Below are 21750 nucleotides of genomic sequence, written 5' to 3' on the forward strand. Positions count from 1 at the left end.
TCTTCACCCATTTCAATGATGTTGTAAATCCGTTTCAATTATAATAACGTACGGTGGTCTTGTTTGTCCGTTAGGCAATGTGGATACTTTCCAATGGTGTTTATGACGACATCGTGGCAGTTGGAAAGCTGCACCTGCAGCAGGAGTTATAGGCACCATTATAAAAGTTGTGCAACAATATAATACGTATAATCTTTTAACATTAGTGGAATACTACCTCCGGTCCTTAATATAAGACCCCGTTTGACTTTTTGTTTGGTCCTAATTATAAGACCCCAATCCTTTTTTCTCTCATATTTATGCATTTTTTTCCAAGATAGTCCTTCTAATAATGATAATTCTAACCAATACACTTAATTAGCACGGATATTTTAGGAATGACAACATTTATTTATTACAAATAACTAACTTAACTTACTTCCTTAATCCCCTCAAATAAGTCAACTGGGTCTTATAATTAGGACCGGAGGTAGTATTAGTTTCCTTTTTATTCCTTTACAACTAAAAATAACGTGGCCTCGACTGAGTCAACGTTGATTATTTAGCTGGGTCAAAAAAGATGTTCTAACCTACACTAACAATTGAGTCACCGTTGATTATTTAAAAATAACATCGTAAAAAGAAAAGCATTGCCCGATTGTGAGAGATTATATGGTGTCGGTGCACTATATTACCTTTACTTCATGAGCAAGGCATTATATGGATTTTTAAGGGTAATTAGTTTCTTTTTTCCTAACTCGTCCTTAAGAGTATATTAAAATCACTTATCCCTTTTTATTGATGCAGTCCATTCTCTGTGTATCTTATATGACTGAGTGTATCTCTCTGAAAAGCATCTTTCAAGAGATTCAAATTCAAGACTTCTTATTTAAAAAAAGTTAAAAGATCAATATCTATTGATCATTCTCTATGTATTTATATATAAGAAAAAAAAATCGACTACATAACTGTTTTCAGGCAAAAATGCCTAATATTTGAAATGGAGAGAATAGTTCTTATACCCATAATCTATTAATATAATGATGCCTATAGTCCTTCCTTCTTCGTCTATCGTGTTGGTCATGTTTATCCTTTGCAAGCTATTTGACTTGGGGGACACATTGGATGATTAAGTTACAAATTCGGTTGATAATGATTTTTTTTAAGAAATAAGAACTGAGTTTTAACTAAATTAAAAATAGAAGAATTGAGTCCCACCAATTTATACTTAAAAAACTGTATTGTAAGTGAGTTGAAAGTTAAATCACTAAAATATTAATTTTCTTTTCATACAATCTAAAATAGTAGAATGCATTAAGGAAGATTTGGCCTTTTCTTTTCTTTTTCCTTAAATTTTTTTCCTCTTTCTTTTTAACGGAATCGAAGATGTTGACTTTGGACACCCAAATCTTCATTATGCTTGGTTGACCCTTGACCGTAAAAAGCAAGTGAAAAACGACTCTCCAGTCTCCGCGCTATCATTGAGATTTGACTAAAAATTAAGTGATCATAAGTCATATATTACCCGTAATCTATTAATATATACTCCGTCGGATCCATGAATTTGGATCCGTCTGGAGTGTGCACATTTTCTAGGGAGAAGATGATAGATAAATATAGGAAAAATTATACTCAAGTCTTATAGAAGACAATTAATTTCAAAAAAAGTCCCTGAAAATCCCGAAATGATTCTTAAGTCCCTAAGGATCTGTGTGTAATTAATTGTAATTATAAAATTACCTCTTTACCCCCATTAATTTGAACCCGATGTAATTCATTTACAACCTCAATAGTGACTGTTGACAACTCGAGGAGAGTTGATTAACAACCTTGGCAATGCCCCTGGTATCCCACAGAGTGATTTGTCAGAAGCACTGTCAATGTTATCAACCACTTCTTCTCGGATTGTCAACAGCCACTGTTAAGGTTGTAAATAAATTGCTGCAATAAAATCAATGGAGTAAATAAGTAATTTCATAATTATAATTAATTACACACATATCTCTGGAGATTTCAGAATCATTTCGAGATTTTTAAGAATTTTTTTAAAATTAATTGTCTTTTGTCAAAACTGACAGTAATTTTTCCATTAATATATATACCCGTTCAGGGCGACATGCTACCAAACGCATTCCAGTCTTCCAGACTTTCAATAAATAGAGAAAAAGAGGGAGGCTGTGGTCGCCCTCGGCGATGAGGTCATGACTCATGAGTGCACTGCCCCAACACTTCAAAAGTATATGATGTTCTAGAAAGTACTATAAGTTGAATAAATAAAGTTCTCTTTCTCACATGAAACGCTTTATTTAAAGCAACTTTTACGGCTGCTGTCTTCTGCCAGTGCTGCCTGAAGATTGAAGAAGGAAATAATGAGATGTCTGATCTTAAGCCTAAGCTTCCCCTCCTTTTGCTCCTAGCTGTGCACTCTTCTTTCCTCTTTGAATTTGCCTTCTCGGACATTCTTTTTGAGGAGAGATTCCAAGGTGATCTTCCTAACTCCATTTGACTGACTTCTTCCTAGCTCTTTTTGCACAGAAGATAAAAACCATCTGCTTAATAGATCAATTCACATCTGAGTTTCCGTGCGACGTTATTTTGCTGTCCAAATATTTTAGTCTTCTTTGGCTGTTACTTGGTCGTCTAGTTTACTCGTGGGAAAGTAAGATTTTTTATTGCAGCCATAGTTTATCTCTCTAAATGATCCATGCCAATTTAGAATCCCGAATCTGATGTTTCAGTGAGTCTGACTTAAGCAGCCGTAGGTAGAAGATCTTCAATTATTTCTGTCCCTGTTCCTGTTCACTTGTGCTCGAGTGTGTGCCTATCATTTTTCATTCTGTTCTCAGTCAACAAGACGCTATTTTACCTGTTTTCGTGTTCGACAACAAAATATCAATAGATAAACTAAATTCCCTACTCCCTGGCTTCAGTTTGTAGCAAATATCAATGGTCTCTCACTCTCTCTCTACGTCTATCTATCATATTTGCTTGCTTCAGTTGGTTTTCTCGATTCAACATAGGATTTTTTTTAACTGGTTTTTTGAACTCTCTTTAAAAAAAAAAACAGATGGTTGGAAGAGCCATTGGGTTTTATCCGACTGGAAAAGGAGCGAAGGAAAGGCAGGTACTTTCAAGCATACGGCAGGAAAGTGGTCAGGAGATCCCGATGATAAAGGTATCCGTTCATTGTCATCTATAAAATTCTTACTCGAATGCATAAAATTATCTAGATTAATACGATTAGCATTGAAGTTTCAAATTCAGGACATTTTGGTACACTGAAAGAGGAACAAGGAAAAAGAACTGCGTTCTTAGGTTCTTTGTACGTGTAATCTTGTACATCGGCGTTCCCCTGAGTGTTATTTATGGTTGGTCTTATTTATCCTAAAACGCTTGCAGGTATCCAGACATTTAGTGACGCCAAGCATTTTGCAATATCCGCAAAGATTCCAGAGTTCAGCAATAAGAACAGAACTCTAGTGGTCCAGTATTCAATTAAATTTGAGCAGGACATTGAATGTGGTGGTGGTTACTTGAAACTTCTTTCTGGCTATGTCAATCAGAAGAAATTTGGTGGTGATACTCCTTATAGGTCTGCCATTTTCTTATGTCACTCTTTTCATTGGATTTTTTTTTTTTGGTGAAAATTTCATTGGATTTTAGTTTACACTTGAAATTCTTCAATCTATATATAATCTTTAATAAGATCCAATTTGAAGGATATGCTTAAGTTAGCTCAATATTTCATCGTTGTTGACAACCACATTGATTGAACTTTATGCACATCCTGTTTCTTCTTCATTTTCCTCTTCCCCCTCCTCCTCTCCTTTATTTATTTATTTAATATGGCTCGTAGACAGGCTCATGATGTAAACAGTTATGGTAACCTACGACATTTTTTTTTCCTTTTCAATGCTTATAAAAGTAATGTCCACCAGTGTATATTCCAGTATTGTAATTGTTCATCAAGGTAATGTCCACACGTACAATATGTATTGTTTCCACCTGCCTCATGGGGCCAACTAGGTGACTACCCAGATATACCCCTACAGTTCACTTCTCTCTCCTCTAAAAGCCGGAGTTAGTTACATTTCCCCTTTTGTCTGTTTGATCCTTAACGGGCCCATCTGCTCCATTCCCCATGTAATTTTTCCCCATAAGGTTGAAAGGGCCCAATAGCATCAAAGACAAACTGGGATACAAGAGAAGATGTCTAACTAGTAAGAAAGACATATTAATCTCATGCCTGTAGAATTGGCCGTATAGCTATAGTTGGCTACTTTTTGTACATTTAAAGATGTATACATTGCAAACTTACCTGGAGAAGTGGAACTCAAGTTATTTAATGTTTGAACACCAACCTAAATTTTGCTTCCCTTTATTGATGTTCTTGCTAATCTCTTACTCCTCACTATACTGCTTTATATGTAGTGCGAACTCAGCTGATACCCTTTTATGCAGTTTCATGTTTGGACCAGATATATGTGGCTCACAGACTAAAAAGCTCCATGTCATAGTATCATACCAGGGGCAGAACTACCCTATTAAGAAAGATCTTCAGTGTGAAACAGACAAATTGACTCATTTCTATACATTTATTCTAAGGCCTGATGCCTCTTATAGTATCCTTGTTGACAATCGAGAAAGAGATTTTGGAAGCATGTATTCAGATTGGGACATCCTTCCTCCACGAAAAATCAAGGATGCAAATGCAAAAAAGGTACAATGTCCGGATGATTCTTAGGTTTTGGCACAGTGCAAGGATGGCTAAGTAACTGAATGTCCGATGCTTTCAAAACAAAATTTGGAAATTTGACTCAAGTTTGGATGTTTTTGTTTGATTGATTGCTGGAGATATCTAAGTCTTTTTATGCACCTTCAATCTATCTGACATGTAAAAATATCTTTTTCTTCTTCTTTTTTTTGGTTTTTTTGTAGCCATCTGATTGGGACGATAGAGAGTACATTGAAGATCCTAATGATGTTAAGCCTGAGGTACTTGATAAACCCCCACCCCTGTTTTTCAAAAAGTCAAGCTGTGGCATGTAATTTTCATATTCTTGATTATCAAATCACCTACATCATTGCTGGTGCATGCTTACACGATAAGCCTTGATCCCATCTTATTGAAGAACTCCTATCATAATATGAATTTTCCTGTTGCCTTCTATATTTTTTTTCTTGTGAGAAATAACTATCAGGTACAAGAAATAACTATCATTAAAGCGGCAGAGCAGCTGATATCCTCCTTAAGAGATATATAAAAGAAAGCAAAGTTGAAACAAACAAGATTATCAATATGGGAAGGCTTTCCTCTACATATTTGTTAGACCCTCTTTAGAGGGAATGTTCCTGAGCATTTAAGGCCTTCAAGATGATCCCATTCTACCTAGAAATCTAATAATAGGGAAGAACGCTTTAATATGTTGGCTTTCCTCTCTTGCTGAGCACAGCAAAGGGCAACATAGGTAGCTGTAGCATGATGGGCCTCAACCATTGGGTCAGGGCTAATGGCTCATGTAGCTGTGTAACTAGGGATAAGAATCCCTTGGTGGAGGGGTGAAGAGACTTGTTTGGCACTCAAATCTTGTATCAACGTGGTAAAACTAGATGCACAACGTCAAATCCAAGTAAACTTAAGATATTTGATTATCACCTTAATAATAAGTTTGATGCATGATATCAATTCAACCAAACAGAGCAATATAAAACAAGTAGGGATAGAAAGATTGTGAACTATGTAGTTTTATTTGTCTAGCTTACTGTCAGTGGTTTATTTCATGTTTGTGCTTCTTCTTCTTCTTTGATATTACAGGGTTATGATTCAATTCCAGCTGAGATCCCTGATCCAAAAGCCAAGAAGGTTTTTTTCATGCTCATACACCAAACTGAAAAACAAAAAAAGAAACTTTGTGTCTTTGGATAGTGGGATCATATTAACAGTCATAAAAATATTGTATTGTTTTTTATTTTTCTTTGAGTAGCCTGCTGATTGGGATGAGGAAGATGATGGAATATGGAAGCCCCCAAAATTCCTAATCCGGCATATAAAGGACCTTGGAAACGCAAGGTACTTTAAGCTACTCATATTAAAACTTTTATATATACTCTTAGACCATGATGTCTAATTTTTTTTAAGATTTTCTGTACTACAGAAAATCAAGAACCCCAACTACAAGGGAAAGTGGAAGATTCCATGGATTGATAACCCAGGTAGACTTCGGGTGATATCAGTTAGCTGAAAGTAGAGAAAAAAATTGACACCTGCTTAACTAGGCTTTAAAGATTTAAATGAGTGATAAGGGAAAGTGGCTTAAGCTCTTATGCATTTGAGGCATTGTAATTATTTAAACATGCGTGAAGTAGCCAATTTAACATGTGTTTAACTGTACGTATTTAAGTGATTTTAACGTATGATAGTTAAGAAGTCTTTTCAAATGCCATGGGATGAGGGAAGTTGGATTAGACATGAAGTTATTTTATAAAATGTTGCCTTTGTAATTTTGCTAATTTTTATGGTAGCCAAATAATTTAGATCATAAACGTGATCTTACAAACAAATCAGATACTCTCTCCATTTCATGTTATTTGTAACAGAAATGTTGTTTTCCACATTTCATAATACTTGTCAATTTTAGATTCGAAGAATGCATTAATTTTTTTCATTTCCTGTTTTGCCTGTTGTTAGTTTAATATTTCTAGAATCATTAAATTCGGAGTAATATTTATTTAAAAAAAGACTAAGGGCATTTAGGAAAGTAGTAGATTAATCATACGAAATCTGATGTTATTCACTGATTTCATTGGTCTCCATAAAAATTGTTTTTGTGATAGTTAATATGAAGTGGATAGAGTATTTTGGTAGTGGCACTCCTGTTGCTTCCTTTGCATTTACGAGACCATATATAATCTTGTATATAATCTTATGCACAACTTCTGGTGTAGTTCAGTTTAAATGTGTGGACTGTAAACTAACTTATGTTTCCTTTTTACTGCAGAATTTGAGGATGATCCTGACCTTTATGTTTTGAAACCAATTAAGTATGTGGGTATCGAAGTGTGGCAGGTTGGTGTTATGTCTTTCCTTTTGTGTCTTCCAATGCAAAGAAACATAATTAGATGTCATACTTCTCTTTAAAAAGAAAAGAAGCATTTTGCTCTTTGGTATGTTAAGCTGACAGTATCAGCAATCAGTACTGGGCAGGCAAGTCCACAACCCCCTCGCCCCCCCCCCCCAAAAGAAAAAGAAATAAAAAAAAAGAAGTGAGTCGGTCAGTCGGTTTAATCACAGTTTAGGTTGTTGATAGAACTCAAACCAAAGATGATCTAATTTATAAAAGAAACCTACTATATCTCTGTCCACTACAACCAGCAACCATAGGCAATTACTGTAGGAACATAAACTGTAAGCGAAAGTTACCCTCTGGCATTTGAGGGACAAAAGACTCCCCAACAAGTCAAATGATTTCACATGCCCCCTTTTCCCTCCACATCAACCCACAATATATTCTCCACGTCAAGCCAATGATTTCTATGAAGATCCTGATCATCATCTGCAAAAAATTGAGCTCCATCTCCCTCTATTTTAACCTTTAATATTTATTCCAGCTGCAGCAATACGGGAACTTCATCTGCTTTATAGCATACACAAACCGATCAACATTCTTTCGCTTGCTTGCCATTCATATCATTACATTTTCCCTAATCTGAACGCTGTCAATTTGCCAGAGCATTATCTTTGGCTCCTGTAAAAGCTGATTGTGTTTATGTGGAACTCCTAGAACAAATGATGAAATAAGGGGATCCACTATGATCATGGCATTTGTAGTTTAGAGAAGATTCTCCTTTTTCATTGCTTTTTCCCTTTCCATCTTCTTCATTGTGCTTTTCTGCCATAAATAACAAATGAAGAGGTTGATTGTGATTCTCATACGGCATCCCTGTTTTCATCATCACAAGAAGAGGATTTTTGGTCCCTTTTGCTCTCCAACATTGTTTATGTGGCAAACACCTGAAATTGGGTAGGAAGGCTTCTTTTTTGGCTCATAACGCTGCATTGCAGCCTTAAGTCTTTTACAGATTAGGGTTTCTACTCCACTTTATTTCGGTCAAGTCCAGCAGCTCTCAGTTGTTATAATTAGTGTTGTATAGGGCTCGGGTGAACTTAATTGAATGAGTTAAGAACCTATCCAAGTCTCTGCCTCTATTCAGTTTTGTACTTCTGCCCTATCTAACTAATTCTACTTGATCAAAAACCCATGTTGTTTTGAGATTGGTAAAGGATCAGATTTGTCATTGGCTGGTTCTACCTCTTCTTTTGACCTCTTCTCACAGGCCACCAGCCCAGCAACATGTCCGCCCCCTTCTGATTTCTCTTCTCCCAACTTGTTTTGCCTGGCGTTGTTACTCTTCCTCAGCTTCTAACTTGCTCCAGACTTCATTTGCAAAACTTTGATAACTCTGTCATCTTGCACTCTCCCTTTGCTTGCTGAACATCTTTCATTTTCTACTGTAGTCGCATATGGCTCCTAGTGGTTTGGACAGGGATATAATGGCCTCGTTTTATAAATAATTGGTTTGGGTTCCATCAGATTTGTATCAGAGCAGTCAATTCAAGGGGAATGGAGGGAAAGCATTGAATTGTTGAAAAAGGAGCGGCAAGGCTCGGCAAACTTTCAAAACATGAGAATGAAGGAGGCACTGATTTGAAGGCTTTTCTGAAGCCCCAGCCCGGGTTCACACCCCAGCCCATAATATGTTCTCCACTGACTGTCTTACTCTCACCCCCGTTCTCACACTTGATACCTCAGAATCATGTGAGCAAGCTACCCACAATAGACTACCTCGTCAACATTCCCTTCGGCCTTTTGTAGCTGGATGTCCCAAGAACATAGATTAGACTTTCAAGTTGCATAACTGACAAATGATTAGAACTTGAAGTAAAACTTGAATAATTAAGATGCTATGTCTATTTGAATCCTGGTAATTTTGATAATTTGAGTTTTCAGGTTAAGGCCGGTTCAGTCTACGACAATATCTTAATTTGTGATGACCCACAGTATGCAAAACAGGTTGTGGAAAATTTTATGGCTAATAATAGAGAGGTAAGAATTTTCTTTCTGTTTGTATTTGTTATTATTTTAAAGGCATTGAGGTCTTAGTGTTCTTATTATGTGTATGATTACAGGCAGAAAAAGAAGCCTTTGAAGAAGCAGAAAAAGAAAGAAGAGCTGAAGAAGAAGAGGTTGATGACCAAAGCCCATGCTTGAGCACTACCCTGATCTGACGTTCACTAAACTTACATTACTCCTGATGGTTACCATTTGATTTTTAATGATTACATAGGAGGCGCGGAGAGCAAGAGAGGAAGGTGAAAAGAGGAGAAGGGAGAGGGATCATAGATATCAAGATAGGCGGCGCCATAGAAGGGTATACTTTACCATAATTGTTCTTCACTGCTTTATCCTTGGTTGCATTTATGTATCAATATTCAATATAAGATATAAATAAAGTATGAGGCCAAACTATTCACAAGCTGTGAACCGCGTAGTTTATCCCAGCTCTATATAAATGTGAGGAACTCACTCTATTTTGTCATGCCAATTCTGTTGTACAGTTTTAGATTTCTACTTGAATCTTGTGTGATGAGAAGTACCTTAGTCACAGACATAGGGTAAGGTGGAATTCAAGCCGTTGGTCCTTGTGTTTTGTCATATATGTTTGAGGAGAGATTTAGGATGATGGTTAACTTGCAATTATTTGCTTATTGTGCTTAAATACTCTTCTTCAAACAATTAGAGGGTAGACAAACAAAACTAGGCGGGGGGAGAGAGGAAATGAGGAGCCAACACCAGCGGTTAAATATTTAAGCAAATTATCAACAAAATTGTTGACACCCCAAAAAAAAGGGGTTAATATAATCTACAGTCTCTCGAGTTTGCTCTCATTTTGGTTTTGGTCCCTCAGATTTCAAACCATAGGTTTTGGTCTCTTAAGGGGCAAAATGGTCCAAGTTTTTATTAGATTATAAGGACCAATGCTTTAAATTACAGTGAAACTTGAAGGACCAAAACCTATGACTTAAAATTTGAGAGACCAAAACCAAAATGAGAGTAAACTTGGGAGACTAGAAATTATATTAAGCCAAAAAGGGCGGGGGGGAACAAAACAAAGCAAAATTGTGAAAAGGTTGTCTCATGACTTGAGAGCTTGCTCATCTGTTCTAGCTATTTGATTCATATGGTAGTTTCATAGCCAGTGTCGTAAATACTTCTTTGGTTACATGTTATGTAGCCATCATATTAAGTAGCTTTACATTACATCTTACTTCCCGACGTTGATCTTACTCCTGAACTTTGTTTTGCAGCCGGATCCCCATGATTACATGGACGATTACCACGTAAGCCCAAAGCTCTCTAATGGAAATTAATGTGAAATACTTTATTGCTTTGCGTAGTTTCCACGTTGAAATAACATTAATTTGTTGTTGCTAAGACTTAACGTTGCTAGTTGACTTGGGATGGAGCGGGTATTTGTCAGTCCATGCTTAGTTGCCATTCCAAAAAACCACCATTCTTGTCAAACCTGCAAAACAAAGAATACATTTGCACAGAGAAATACATACAGGATTAGCAAGATGTGCCTTATGCCAAACTTAAATCTAATTAGAGCCACGCATTTGCTCATGAATAGAATGCACCTGGTGCACCAAATACAGATGTAACCGGCAGGTGAACCATTATTATGATGTATGCCTTTTGAAAGATTGGACGATGGCAGCTAGACCTTTGGTAATGTCTGTTAATGTTGTTTCGGATTACAAAGTGATAAGATATGTAATGATGGAAACTGTAGTAATATTAGATGACTTTGTTGATTTGTTCATGCACTTTCTGACGCCTAAGCAGACAATGAGCACAAATAAAAAACTTGTACGCTTCAGTTATATTCTGCACTTGCGATAACCATCAACAGCACTCATGAATATGCATATCCCTGGTCTTGCAGGATGAGCTTTGAAACGTGCTTCCTGATTGAACTGCTTCGATGTATTGCAAGTGGGAAAGCTCAAATTAGGACCCTGGCTCTTGCTCTCCAGAATATGGTCTGTCTGCATAATTGCTGCTATTATTAATGCCATCTTTTCCGTTTCTCTAGTGTTGTGTATTGCAGGATCAAAGCTGCGATTGGACTAACCATAACTAGCTGCTGTACTGAAATGTGAATGTGGACCTCAGCTTGATTTCTGTAGTATTGTATTACAGTTGCGTTTGCTCTCTCTCTCTCTCTCTCTCCCCCCCTCTCTCGTACATATATAACAGTTGCGCTTGTTGTGAGTCCTACGTCAGATAAGCTTTCATGAATCATTAATCGGCAATCATTAATAATATTATTCTGAGGCCGAATCTTGATGAACTAGGGGTCAAATGCTTGAAAGCTTAGCACAAATATGAAGGAGATTTGATTATTGTGAGGAAATTGACGGCCTTCTGTGCATGAAAGAGCATAGTTAAAGTGGGGGCCAATTCTTGCAAAGTATCAAGAGAATGATTATGAATGGAAAATGCAAATAATTTTGGTGCCTTCGCGGGATACTTGGTCAGATTTTCAGTAACCCATTATTGCCTATGCCAAGGAAAATGTGAACCTTATTATGCCTAAGGTTAAGGTTAACAAATTTTTGCTTCCCTCCAGGGAAATATTTGGAATCATGAGAATCGTGGTCTGTGGTCCATGATATTGGTTTCGAAGGTTAGGCTAGTTATACACAGAAGCGTGGTACCATTGTGATGTAGACTTGGCCACGGCAGGCCCCGCTCAGGTTGGGGGCAGGCTTCCAAAGGTATTAGAGAACATGATTAAAAAAAAAAAAAAGTTACAAAGTGTTGAATGTCAAATAAGTCATTTGTAAATTTAGTGTTGTCGACGCTAAATAAAAAATAGTACTAAAATTGATTTGAAATTTAGTAATTTCTTACTCTTTTTTTTGGATCATTTTCCCAAGGCATTATTAGCATCGGCGAATATCTCCCTTCATTGTATTGAGCCAAGCAAAATTTTGGCATAGATCTTTGACAGTTGTTTTGGCATCGCTTGGCTGTATCAGGGATGAATGACAAACGATCGCAATACGATAGTGCAGGCTGATGTTAATAGAGATGGGATGGTTAGGAGTTCATGAAAGGCAGTGTCTTTATGATCTGTTTGTTAGCATGGAATTGAAGCCTGAGAAGTAGGATTGGGGTGGGAACTGAAATTGGTTGTTGCAAGTATCGAATTCTATAGAACCGAGTGCCTCCCCATATGGATCTTAGTTCCATGGAATTGATAGACTCTCTACTCCACCTTTGTTGGTTCTCGTTCCCTCTTCATGCTCACCAACTCTTCTCCACTAGTGACGGTGACGACAAGGCTCTACTCGCGATGACAGTGGTAGCAAGTCTCCACCAGCGGTAGCAACGACAAGTCTATAGAACCGGCATAGATGAAGCTTCTTTAACCTCAGTCGCTCCTCCCTCTTCTGTCTGCGATATCTGACGTCCACGTCTATTGCCCCCTCCCTCCTCAATCTCCTTCACTGATGACGTCTTAGGGAGGATGCGGTGGTGCTTGATTGATGATGCTTGCACTTGATAGGTTTGGAGTTTTAATGATGGCAGGGTTTCTATTTCCCACGTTTGATTAAAATGATGGTGACGAGGATGATGACGGTGTTCCAAATTATGGTGACTGAGGAGGAAGATGAAAGATTGAACTAATATGGGTCTTCCATATTGTTTTTCCCCGTGGTGTCCTAGCAATGATTCTTCCCCTTTGCAAGAGGCCCTTTATCAGTTGCAACGGTTCTGTGGTCTTTCCCAAAAAAAAAAAAAAAAATAAATTTCACTTCACTATGCCCCTGTGGATTAGGCACAAATGTGATTTTAAGTAAAAGTAATGTTTCCTGATTTTTGTTTGAATTTCATTTATTAAAATTACTTGTAGATATATAATTATCAAAAAGCAAGAAGAGCAGGCAAGAAAAGTATAATTTAGTATAATTCTTATAAGTATTTGTTATTATTTATAATTATTATAAGTACTGGTTATTATTTAAACATAATTTTAATTTAATAATAATTATTAACAAGGGTAGATAGGAGAAATTTTTGTTACTAGATTGTTATCAGAATTTTCCAAGTGCAAAACTTACTCCCAATAGTTTACGCTCAAACGTGTGATTGGGATTAAAAACCACCGTTTAATGGGATTTCAAAAAATCACTTATTTAGGTTGAAATGTGATTATTTGAGTTTTCATCACAAACAGGCACTTATATACAAAAACTCTTACACATCACAGGGGCGTTGCTTTCCCACATCTCATGTGCATGTCGTAGGCATTACTGGTGAGACGAAAGGGGTCCATCGTAAATGAACATCACGGGTCATCACTTTGATGAGCTCATCATGAGCATCATGTTCTCCTTTTTGTTTGGATGTTTCGGTTAATTTAAAGTTTTGGATTAATATTAGTTCGAGCTTTTATAATTTGATCCAACTTTAGTTTTTATAGTAGTTTCAAATTATTAATTCTGGTTCCTCATAGTTTCATAATTTTTTTAATTTGAGTTAAATAAATAATCTTTATACTTTTATCGAATTTTGGTTTTAGTCTATAACCAAGTTCATGATTTAAAATCACGAGACTAAAAGCAAAATTAGATCAAATTGTAAGAACTACCAATGATGTTAACCAATTTCTAATTTATAATTTTTAAGAAAATAAATTTATATATATGTTTTAAAGAAGTAACAGTTACTAAATTATCCTTATATTAAATTCTATATCTATCAAAGTAAAATTTATTTTAAATATAGAATGAAATTTTAGCAAGAAACATGCTTACAAGTGCCAGGCAGACCTTTCACAAATCAATATTACAATCCATTTAAAAAAAAAAAAAAAGAAACATCGGCCTTCAGCTAAAAAAAAAATTGCTTCCTGTAATACTTGTGCAGTTGTACTAACGCTGATTGCTCTGAATTAGTAATCTTAACGTCACGGGCAACCATTCAACAGTCAAGTCGCTGGCCTCTATCATGATTTGCAATAGCAAAGTGTGCTGCTCTGCTTGCATCAGTACGCCAGAGCCTCAGAACAACCCACAAGTTACAAAACAAGGTAATACTTCATGACAACTGTCTGCTTCCTCCTGATATTTCAACTAAAAAAGTATTTAAATAGAAACCAAATCATAGTTTTAAAAATATTTTTATAGTTTACAAAATAAATATGTGAAGGAATTTCGTTTTACCAAAAAATACTTTTTAAAAGTATTTTTAAGGGTTGCCAAATACTCCCTAAATTCATGGTTTAAAATTAGTGTGCTTCGTCCATACATGGACTGAATAATGACAACTGTACAGAAGACCGCAAAAAGTTTTATATAAGAAAAAAAAACCAAAAAATTAGAACAAGGGAAAAAAAAATGATCACGCTGTGGGGGGAAGAAAAACATAATAAACGCATGATGATTACAGGGTGATCTTATAAACAACTAACCAAATTTACAGACTAATTTTTACCTTTAAAAAAGCTAGAATGTAACACTACAAGGACACTTATACAACAGACACCCCTAATTGGAAACGCGACTACGATACAAGTATCCATTCAAATATGCGACAAGGTCAAGTTCCATGTAAGAACGTACAACTGGCTACCCTTCTCACATGTCACAGGAGGAAAGCTTTTCTGCACGAATATTAAATAAAGAAGCTCATGTCGCCATCCAGTATATGATTAGCATCAGCAAATGGATAACCCCTAAAAATCATAAGCAGCCTGATTATAATGTAACCACATCTGAATCCTTCAGATGACAAAGGGGTTATGGAGATTGGTATTGATGATTAATATGCTAGACGTGGCACTTACTACCAGCCATTTAAATCTGATTTCTCTTCCTCAATCTCTCTCACACTTTTGACTACATCAGCGATCTTTTTGGAGATGTTTTCAGTGTGCCTTTCCAACTCGTTCAGAATCATATTTAACTGTTTTTCATATGCAGCACACCGTCTCTTGCATTTTTGCCTTTCATTGTACAACTCGAGGGAGAGTTCACGAATTCTCTTATCTTTCTCATCCTGCAATTAAATGCTAAAAGCTTCAATGACTGCACAATCCATTGTGAAAAGTTTGAGTCACTAATAGTAATAATGAAACAAACAGGATGTGGGCATTCAACACTAACTATAAATAATAACTAGACATGAATCAAAGTATCCAACCCAGTACAGGCAACCCACTAGGTGTAAAACTCCGTTCTCATGCATAAGCTTCCAATTCTATATTATCCAAAGTGCGTTGGATAATATGAGCAGGTTTTCCTTCAAGTAAAGAGGGTTCATGCAACGGCAATGTCCTTCAAGGAGGTAAAAGAAGTCAATCTCAAGCTGCACTAGCTTCCAAGTACTTCTTGATCAACCCTTTTTCTTCCTTTTCCCCTTTTCTTGGGCCATAGGCAACAACAGCATAAAACTTGGGCAGCAAGCTGAATTTTGATGCATAAATTATCGTCTAGTCATATGTAGCGTTCTTTGACCAGAGACTTACCTCGCTAATAAAGTGCTTTGCAGATCCTCTCCATGGAACTTTACGAGGACTCATCAGTTTATGACAATGCTCCTCCACAAATTTGGTAAAAACCCACCTCCCTCCATCCCGAAAAGCCAACCTTATCATAGCCTGACAACCTTCTCTGGTGACTGGGGGAGAAGGAAGCACTCTATCTTTTCTATATACATATTTTTTTCCATGAAAACCTTCTTTTGAGCATACAAAATCTTGACCAATAACCTGATTATTTACTCTTGAACGACGATTGTGATGTATTCGTACAGCAAAACCTATCTGCCTGTCGTATGCAATGTAGAAGTCTCTGGCTTCATCTCTTGAATTGAACTCCATGCCCACAAATGGCTCTGATGTTTCAGCACTTTCCAAAGTATCTGCAACAGATTGTTCATCTTCACCTGAAAAGAAGTCTAGGTTTTGTGAGAGCTTGTCTAATTTGTCAGGTTTTTCACTAATTTCTGCTTGCATATCAAAGACACTTTCATCTGAATCAAATCCTCGGCCAGATTGGTGATCCATCATCCTCCTACAGCAGATGCAAAACAGATTATCCTTCACAATAATCTGAAAACAAAAGGAAATACGACACATTATTACAACCAATCATTATCAGAAACTTATGCATCAAGTTACTAAAAAGTTCATTATTTTCTGTCTAAAAGGTTCCTCTTTAACTTATGCCTCAGATTGGCCCAAGAAGAAGAAGAAGAAGACTTTATGCCTCTTATCTAGGATCAGCCTCCAAGGGTGGTGCAAGAAATAAGGGAGAATTGCTATGAGGCTCTAGGGAAGAAAAATAACTAACAGTAAGTCTCAATGACAAGTGAGGAATTGTCATTTCCGACACAGGAACTTGTCATCACCAACTGCTATGTTGTCAATGGGAGTAATTATGCTCATTCCTTGAGACTTTATACAGTAATTCTCCCAAGAAATAAAGATAAAATCTGTCGAACTGAAGCTTTTACTTATCTCCGTATATGTAGCTATACCTCCTTCTTGGACCTAGAGACTCCAAACGAAAAACACTTGTCAATTATATAACTTTCGAGAAATTGAAACCACAAAAAGCAAAGAAAATAAGGGTTTTTTTTTTTTGAGAGGGGGGGGGGGGGCTACTGTTTGTCCTTTGTTGTTTTCCCTTGATTTCTATCTTTGTTGCAACCCCAGCAAGAACCCAAATTCCTAAAGTAGACTGGTTGCTGGGACTTCTAATTGTCAAGCTAAATATAAGATCACTTGCTACTCTCCAGAAACCAGTTAGTAAATAAGCCCAAGCCTGCTTTAGCTTCTTTAACGTTTCAAGGAAAATGGGAGTTAGGATTACCCAGATGCCTAATCCTTAGCATTTGTGTTATTCTCTGTTGTGTTATATATAAACCATCCAAACCAAATATTTAGTCAGTCGATAGTTCTCACCCTAGTCATATAGGAAGCACCAATACACCAGAAAAAGGGGCTACTAATATCCGAAAAAGAGAAGGCCGGATGATCAAGATACTACACACATACCATTCTTTAACGTCAATATTGTTGGCTTTTATTTGTCCAATAAATTTTGAAACATTTTGAATTGCCTCAATACTTGGGAAACATGAAGAAACAACTTCAAAAGATTTAAGAGCCTATAGAGGAAGCTATCATATAAATAACAACGAAGATAAGCATTGAATTTGAATTAGAAAATCTAATTTAAGTATGTTTTATAATTTCATTAGTAGCATATTATAGACAGCTTATTTTACCCTTGATATTCATGTTTAGCACTCAGTTTTTTTTTTTTCTTTCTTTTTTGGGTTAATTTCTTGAACACACAAAGTCCCGTAAACATCTTACTTATGGTTTGTAAGAACAGAGTATATTGATGAATTAAGTAGCGTTATCAAAGTAAAGAAAACCAGATTAATTACCCTAAACTATGTTATTTGTAGACGAGTCCATTAAGGTGCGGTGAAAAAGGACGTAGATGGAAGAAAATACCCAGCAAACGGGTTATGAATCTCCCCCGCAAATATCAAGAGAACAGAGATCACTTATATGTGAACGCATGTCTTCTGAAGTGCTTCAGATACAAGGCATATAAGTGGAAGGCGAAAACCTGCGAGGAGACAGGTCAATGGATCAGTATAAAATGTTTTTCGGTCATAAAAAGTATCGTGCTGGTTAGAGCTGCTGAGTTAGACTTGCTGCATTCCAGTTCCCTTCATTATGCATGGGTCGCACGAATACTCGGTCAAAATTGAGATAGAGGAAAACGCAAACGCAAACGGGAATAGAGTGAGTTATATCAAGAAATAAGGATTATAATGAATATGGTAAGGGGTAAAACGAAAATTATTCAGATGTGAGACGAGGGAGAGGGAGAGGGAGAGGGGGAGGGAGAGAGCATGACTTCAACAAAGCTTACGAGTTTCACAGATGAAGATAAAAACAGCAAGGGAAACGAAAGGTTAGCAGAAAGAATATCAGTATGGAACAAGTTGGCGCGCGTTCAAGCTGAGACCTAGAATAGAATTTGAAGAGTTGGGAATGGGGCAAGAGGTTCGGGGAAAGAAAACAAACGAAGAAGGAGAGGAAGGCACGGCCACCGACCAGTTCAGAATCCAGCTAATAGGATCGGTTTGTCCCCTGGTCGCTAATCTGTACCGTTACATAGATCTAACGGTGAGGAAGCTGCTTTGTTAGTTCATATGGGCTTCCCGACCACTTGGGTTCGCATGCTGATGTCTTGCATTTCTTCAGTAACTTATCAGATCCTAATTAATGGCTCATTATCTCAGTCTTTTCATCCGTCTTGTGGTCTGCGTCAAGGGGACCTTCTTTTTCCGCATTTGTTCATTTTGAGGCTAAGGTTCTATCTGCAATGATCTCTTTGGAGGAAAGCACGGGTTCATGAAAAGGGTTATTGATCTCTCAGGATTCCTTACCTTTGACCCATGTAATGTATGCAGATGACACTATCTTATCTTATTTGCACAGGTTGATAAAGCTAATATGCAAATAGTGTCACGGGTTTTGCAACAATATGAATATATTACAGGACAGAGGGTCAATAGGTGTAAATCTTGCTTAATACTTAATTTGAAAGATTCCTTGGCTCGCCTTCTAGGTATGAAATTTCATGCTTCTATTGACAAATACTTAGGGGTGTATGTGGATTTAGGGAGGGATGAGAAACAGGTTTTTGAGGAAATAGCGAATAAGATTGATTCTAAGCTTCAAGCATAGAGAGCAGCTTTGTTTTCTCAGACTACTAGAGCTACACTAATTAAATCAGTGTTATCTTTCTCATTGGTTTATATTCTTGCTAGCTATAAGTTGTTGGTCTCTTTCTATCATAAATTGGATATGAAAATGGCTTCTTTTTTTTTTTTTTGGAGTTAACATTACTGAAAAGAAGATGTATCTATTATTCTGAGATAAACTCTGCATACTAGCATTGAAAGGTGGTATGGGGTTTTGAAAGATAGAAGCTTTTAATATGGCCATCCTAGCAAAATCAGTGGCATGCCTTTTCAATGCTGCATACACTTCTTTGCTTGCTAAGGTTGTAAAACTGAAATATGTCTCTTTGGATGACGGTTTAAGTATGAGTTGTTTTCCAGAGTGTCCAATCTAGAATGAGATTAAGACTGCAGTTCATCTAATCACAGATAGTCAAATAGATTATATTGGAGCATTGGGGATGGCAAATCAATCAATCTATTTAGCTGCTTACAGTGAATGATGCATATGATCTCTTCAATTACTTTACCGACTATGAAAGATCTTATTCTACAATATGGTTCCTGGAATTTTAATCTTCTCTATTCTTCAGATGTAAGGAATAAGATTGCTTCCCTTCCTGTTTCCATTTGTCAAGGAAGAGATGTTCTATGCTGAAATGGTAATGTTCAAGGTATCTACAAGGTTTTTGATGGATATAAACTATGTCTTCAAAATGGCCTCATGAATCCACCACAGGCTAATATGGTTTTAAGTACACCTTCTGTTTTGGATAAGGCCCTTCGTTGGAAGTTTCTTTTGAATGCTTTGCTACTTAAATCATTACTAGCGATAAGGAATTTGAATGTTGACTTGGATTTCTTTTTTTCTTCTTTTTTTTTCTTTTGTTGCGGGGAGAATGAAACTATGAAACATCTGTTTTTTATTGCCCTTGGGAACGAGTTACTTGGTTTGGGTCTCAATTGAGTTTCTGTTCTTCTTTAAAAGATCTCTTGGATCTATCCTAGTGGTTGTTGACAAATCTTTGTAATTCCTTTGTTAAAATATAGGTGTTGATTTGTTTTCATCTTTACATTATTTGGTATTTTCGGAATTTAAAGTTGCATGAACACATATGGTCTCATCCTGAAGAACTGTTGGAATATGTGAAATGGCTAGTTTGTCAATGTAGCATTCATCAGGATTGTTGCTTGAAGAAAGGTTCGAAGGAAGTTGTTCTACAAGCTTGGTCTCCTAGATGTGACTTGTCTGCTTGGGTGTTGGAGGTACAGATTTGTAAGGTTGGGGTATAGGTAGGAAATTCAAGCATCTTCTGGTTGAATTTCACTTCCAGTTCAGTTTGCTTTTGAGTAAGGTGGTCTTGGTTAAAAAGGGGCAAAATGGAGTACGGTTGATGTCAGAGGAAATACGAAAGAAGCTTAATGTTGTACACTATCGATCTCTGATTGCTTTCCCCTGTGCGTATCATTTGTCATTAGTCTTGGGCGGGAAAGCCGAATGGCAATCTTTCCCCTCCTCTAGAGCTTGGGAGCGTGTTTGGCACGAGGGATTTGGAAGGGAGGGAAAAGAAGAGAAAGGATTTTAATTATTTTTTTTATTTGGTAACATACAAATTTTAAGAGGGGAAAAAAGTTTTCCCCTTCCCCTCTCCAACCTCCCTTTTAAAATTAGAAGGATTTGGAGAAAAAGGACAATATTTTACCATATGATCATTATGCTCATACTTTGTTATGTTGTGATCATGATGCCTATATCTTAAATAAAATAAGGGCAAAATTGTTCATATTAAAATATTTTTTCCTCCTCTCTTCTCATGAACCAAACAAAATAATATTAAAACTCCTCCCCTTTCCTCCCATCCTCTTTTTTTTTTTATAAATTCAAATAAGGTAATATTAAAATTTTTCCACTCTCTTCGTCTCCCCTTCTCTTTATTAAAATCCCTTTATTTCCTTTCCCTTTCTCTTCATTAAAATCCTTTCATTTCCTTTTCTCTTATTGAACCACACAGACTCTAGAGTGCTAGTTAGTGATATTAGATGATACCTTAGGGGCTGTTTGGATAGAAACCAAACCATGGTTTCAGAAGTATTTTTACGGATTACGAAGTAAATATGTGGAGGAGATTATCTCGTTTTGCGGAAAAATGCTTCTGAAACCATGGTTTTGGGTTTCCCAAACACCCCTTTAGTGGGTTCTCTCGTACTTATTTTATTCCTTGTTAAGCTTTGTACGGCTACTACTGAAAAAAAAAAAAAAACATTTCCTTGTCTGGACGTCGCTTTCCGACTAGTCAACCGGCTCTGCAATTCTGCCATCCTTATCCCCGCAAATTTATATCCAAATAGTACATTATTGATACAGTTCACTTATTCATGTTGTTCATTTCACCTACTAAACACTTCATGGGATATGGCTGCTTGCTGTCATGTTTCCACTCAACTAAATTTTAAGTTTCTATTTATAAATAGGATGAACATACCAACTACCATAATAATCAAATAAACATGTTAGGGGTTGTTTATTTTAACTTTTTTAATAAAAATATTTATTAATAAAGAAATAATTTCAAATAATTTAAGATCTTTGCTCATCAATTTTTTGAATCAAAAATCACTTTTTCGATTTTTTTAAAAAACTGTTTTGAATAGCTTTTGATCATCTTAAAAAACACTTTTAAGTATGGAGTATTCTTTATCATATTTTAATGTATAAATTTGTCTACAATTTTTTACTTAGAATTAATATTATCTTGAAAGTTTTTTCAAGTTTAGAATTGCTCCGAAGTATTAAAATAAAGTAATGTTGGTTCTCACCACTAAAAATGTCAGTCGATGTCAATTTTTTGACGGACAGCATTAATTTTTAAATGAGATGGGGCAGCATCACTACACTTTAAAACTTCTAAAATAATACTCCTCCGGT

At 36.3% G+C, this 21750-nt stretch overlaps 2 protein-coding genes across 9 annotated transcripts; one reads left to right on the top strand and one right to left on the bottom strand.

Annotated features, from left to right (window-relative positions):
- The first annotated feature begins 2211 nt into the window (after window positions 1-2211).
- On the top strand, window positions 2212-11388 carry LOC114716380 (calreticulin-3-like). The gene is given in 15 exon segments (XM_028901385.1): window positions 2212-2462; window positions 3047-3154; window positions 3379-3571; window positions 4441-4699; window positions 4918-4974; window positions 5795-5842; window positions 5964-6009; window positions 6012-6049; window positions 6135-6192; window positions 6978-7045; window positions 8988-9083; window positions 9167-9223; window positions 9325-9408; window positions 10346-10378; window positions 10987-11388. Coding segments are annotated over 15 exon segments (1266 nt in total). The 5' UTR covers window positions 2212-2353; the 3' UTR covers window positions 10999-11388.
- Window positions 11389-14461: 3073 nt separating this feature from the next.
- LOC114716372 (protein FAR1-RELATED SEQUENCE 5) lies at window positions 14462-18183 on the bottom strand. Of its 8 annotated transcripts, XM_028901368.1 has the most exons (5): window positions 17784-18183; window positions 17511-17698; window positions 16406-16605; window positions 15580-16164; window positions 14462-15110 (listed from the first exon to the last, which is right to left on the bottom strand). In XM_028901368.1, exons 3-5 carry the CDS (start codon window positions 16436-16438, stop codon window positions 14898-14900), a joined length of 831 nt encoding a protein of 276 aa, XP_028757201.1. In that variant the 5' UTR covers window positions 16439-16605; window positions 17511-17698; window positions 17784-18183; the 3' UTR covers window positions 14462-14897. The 8 variants fall into 8 exon arrangements, with proteins under 8 accessions (XP_028757201.1, XP_028757200.1, XP_028757203.1 ...); XM_028901367.1 differs by having other exon boundaries at window positions 17581-18183; XM_028901370.1 differs by having other exon boundaries at window positions 15580-16126; window positions 16503-16605; window positions 17511-18183.
- Window positions 18184-21750: the final 3567 nt, after the last annotated feature.

This window comes from Neltuma alba, unplaced genomic scaffold, assembly GCF_004799145.2.
Source record: "Neltuma alba isolate B1F8T4 unplaced genomic scaffold, ASM479914v2 tig00011652_pilon, whole genome shotgun sequence".
Lineage (NCBI taxonomy): Eukaryota > Viridiplantae > Streptophyta > Magnoliopsida > Fabales > Fabaceae > Neltuma > Neltuma alba.

Coding starts and splice junctions, on each gene's coding strand:
- LOC114716372 (XM_028901368.1), bottom strand. CDS start 16,438: ATGACAATTCCTCACTTGTCATTGAGACTTACT. Junction 16,165..16,405: donor ACTTGTCATTGAGACTTACT/GTTAGTTATTTT, acceptor TTTTGTTTTCAG/ATTATTGTGAAGGATAATCT. Junction 15,111..15,579: donor CAAAGCACTTTATTAGCGAG/GTAAGTCTCTGG, acceptor ATTTAATTGCAG/GATGAGAAAGATAAGAGAAT.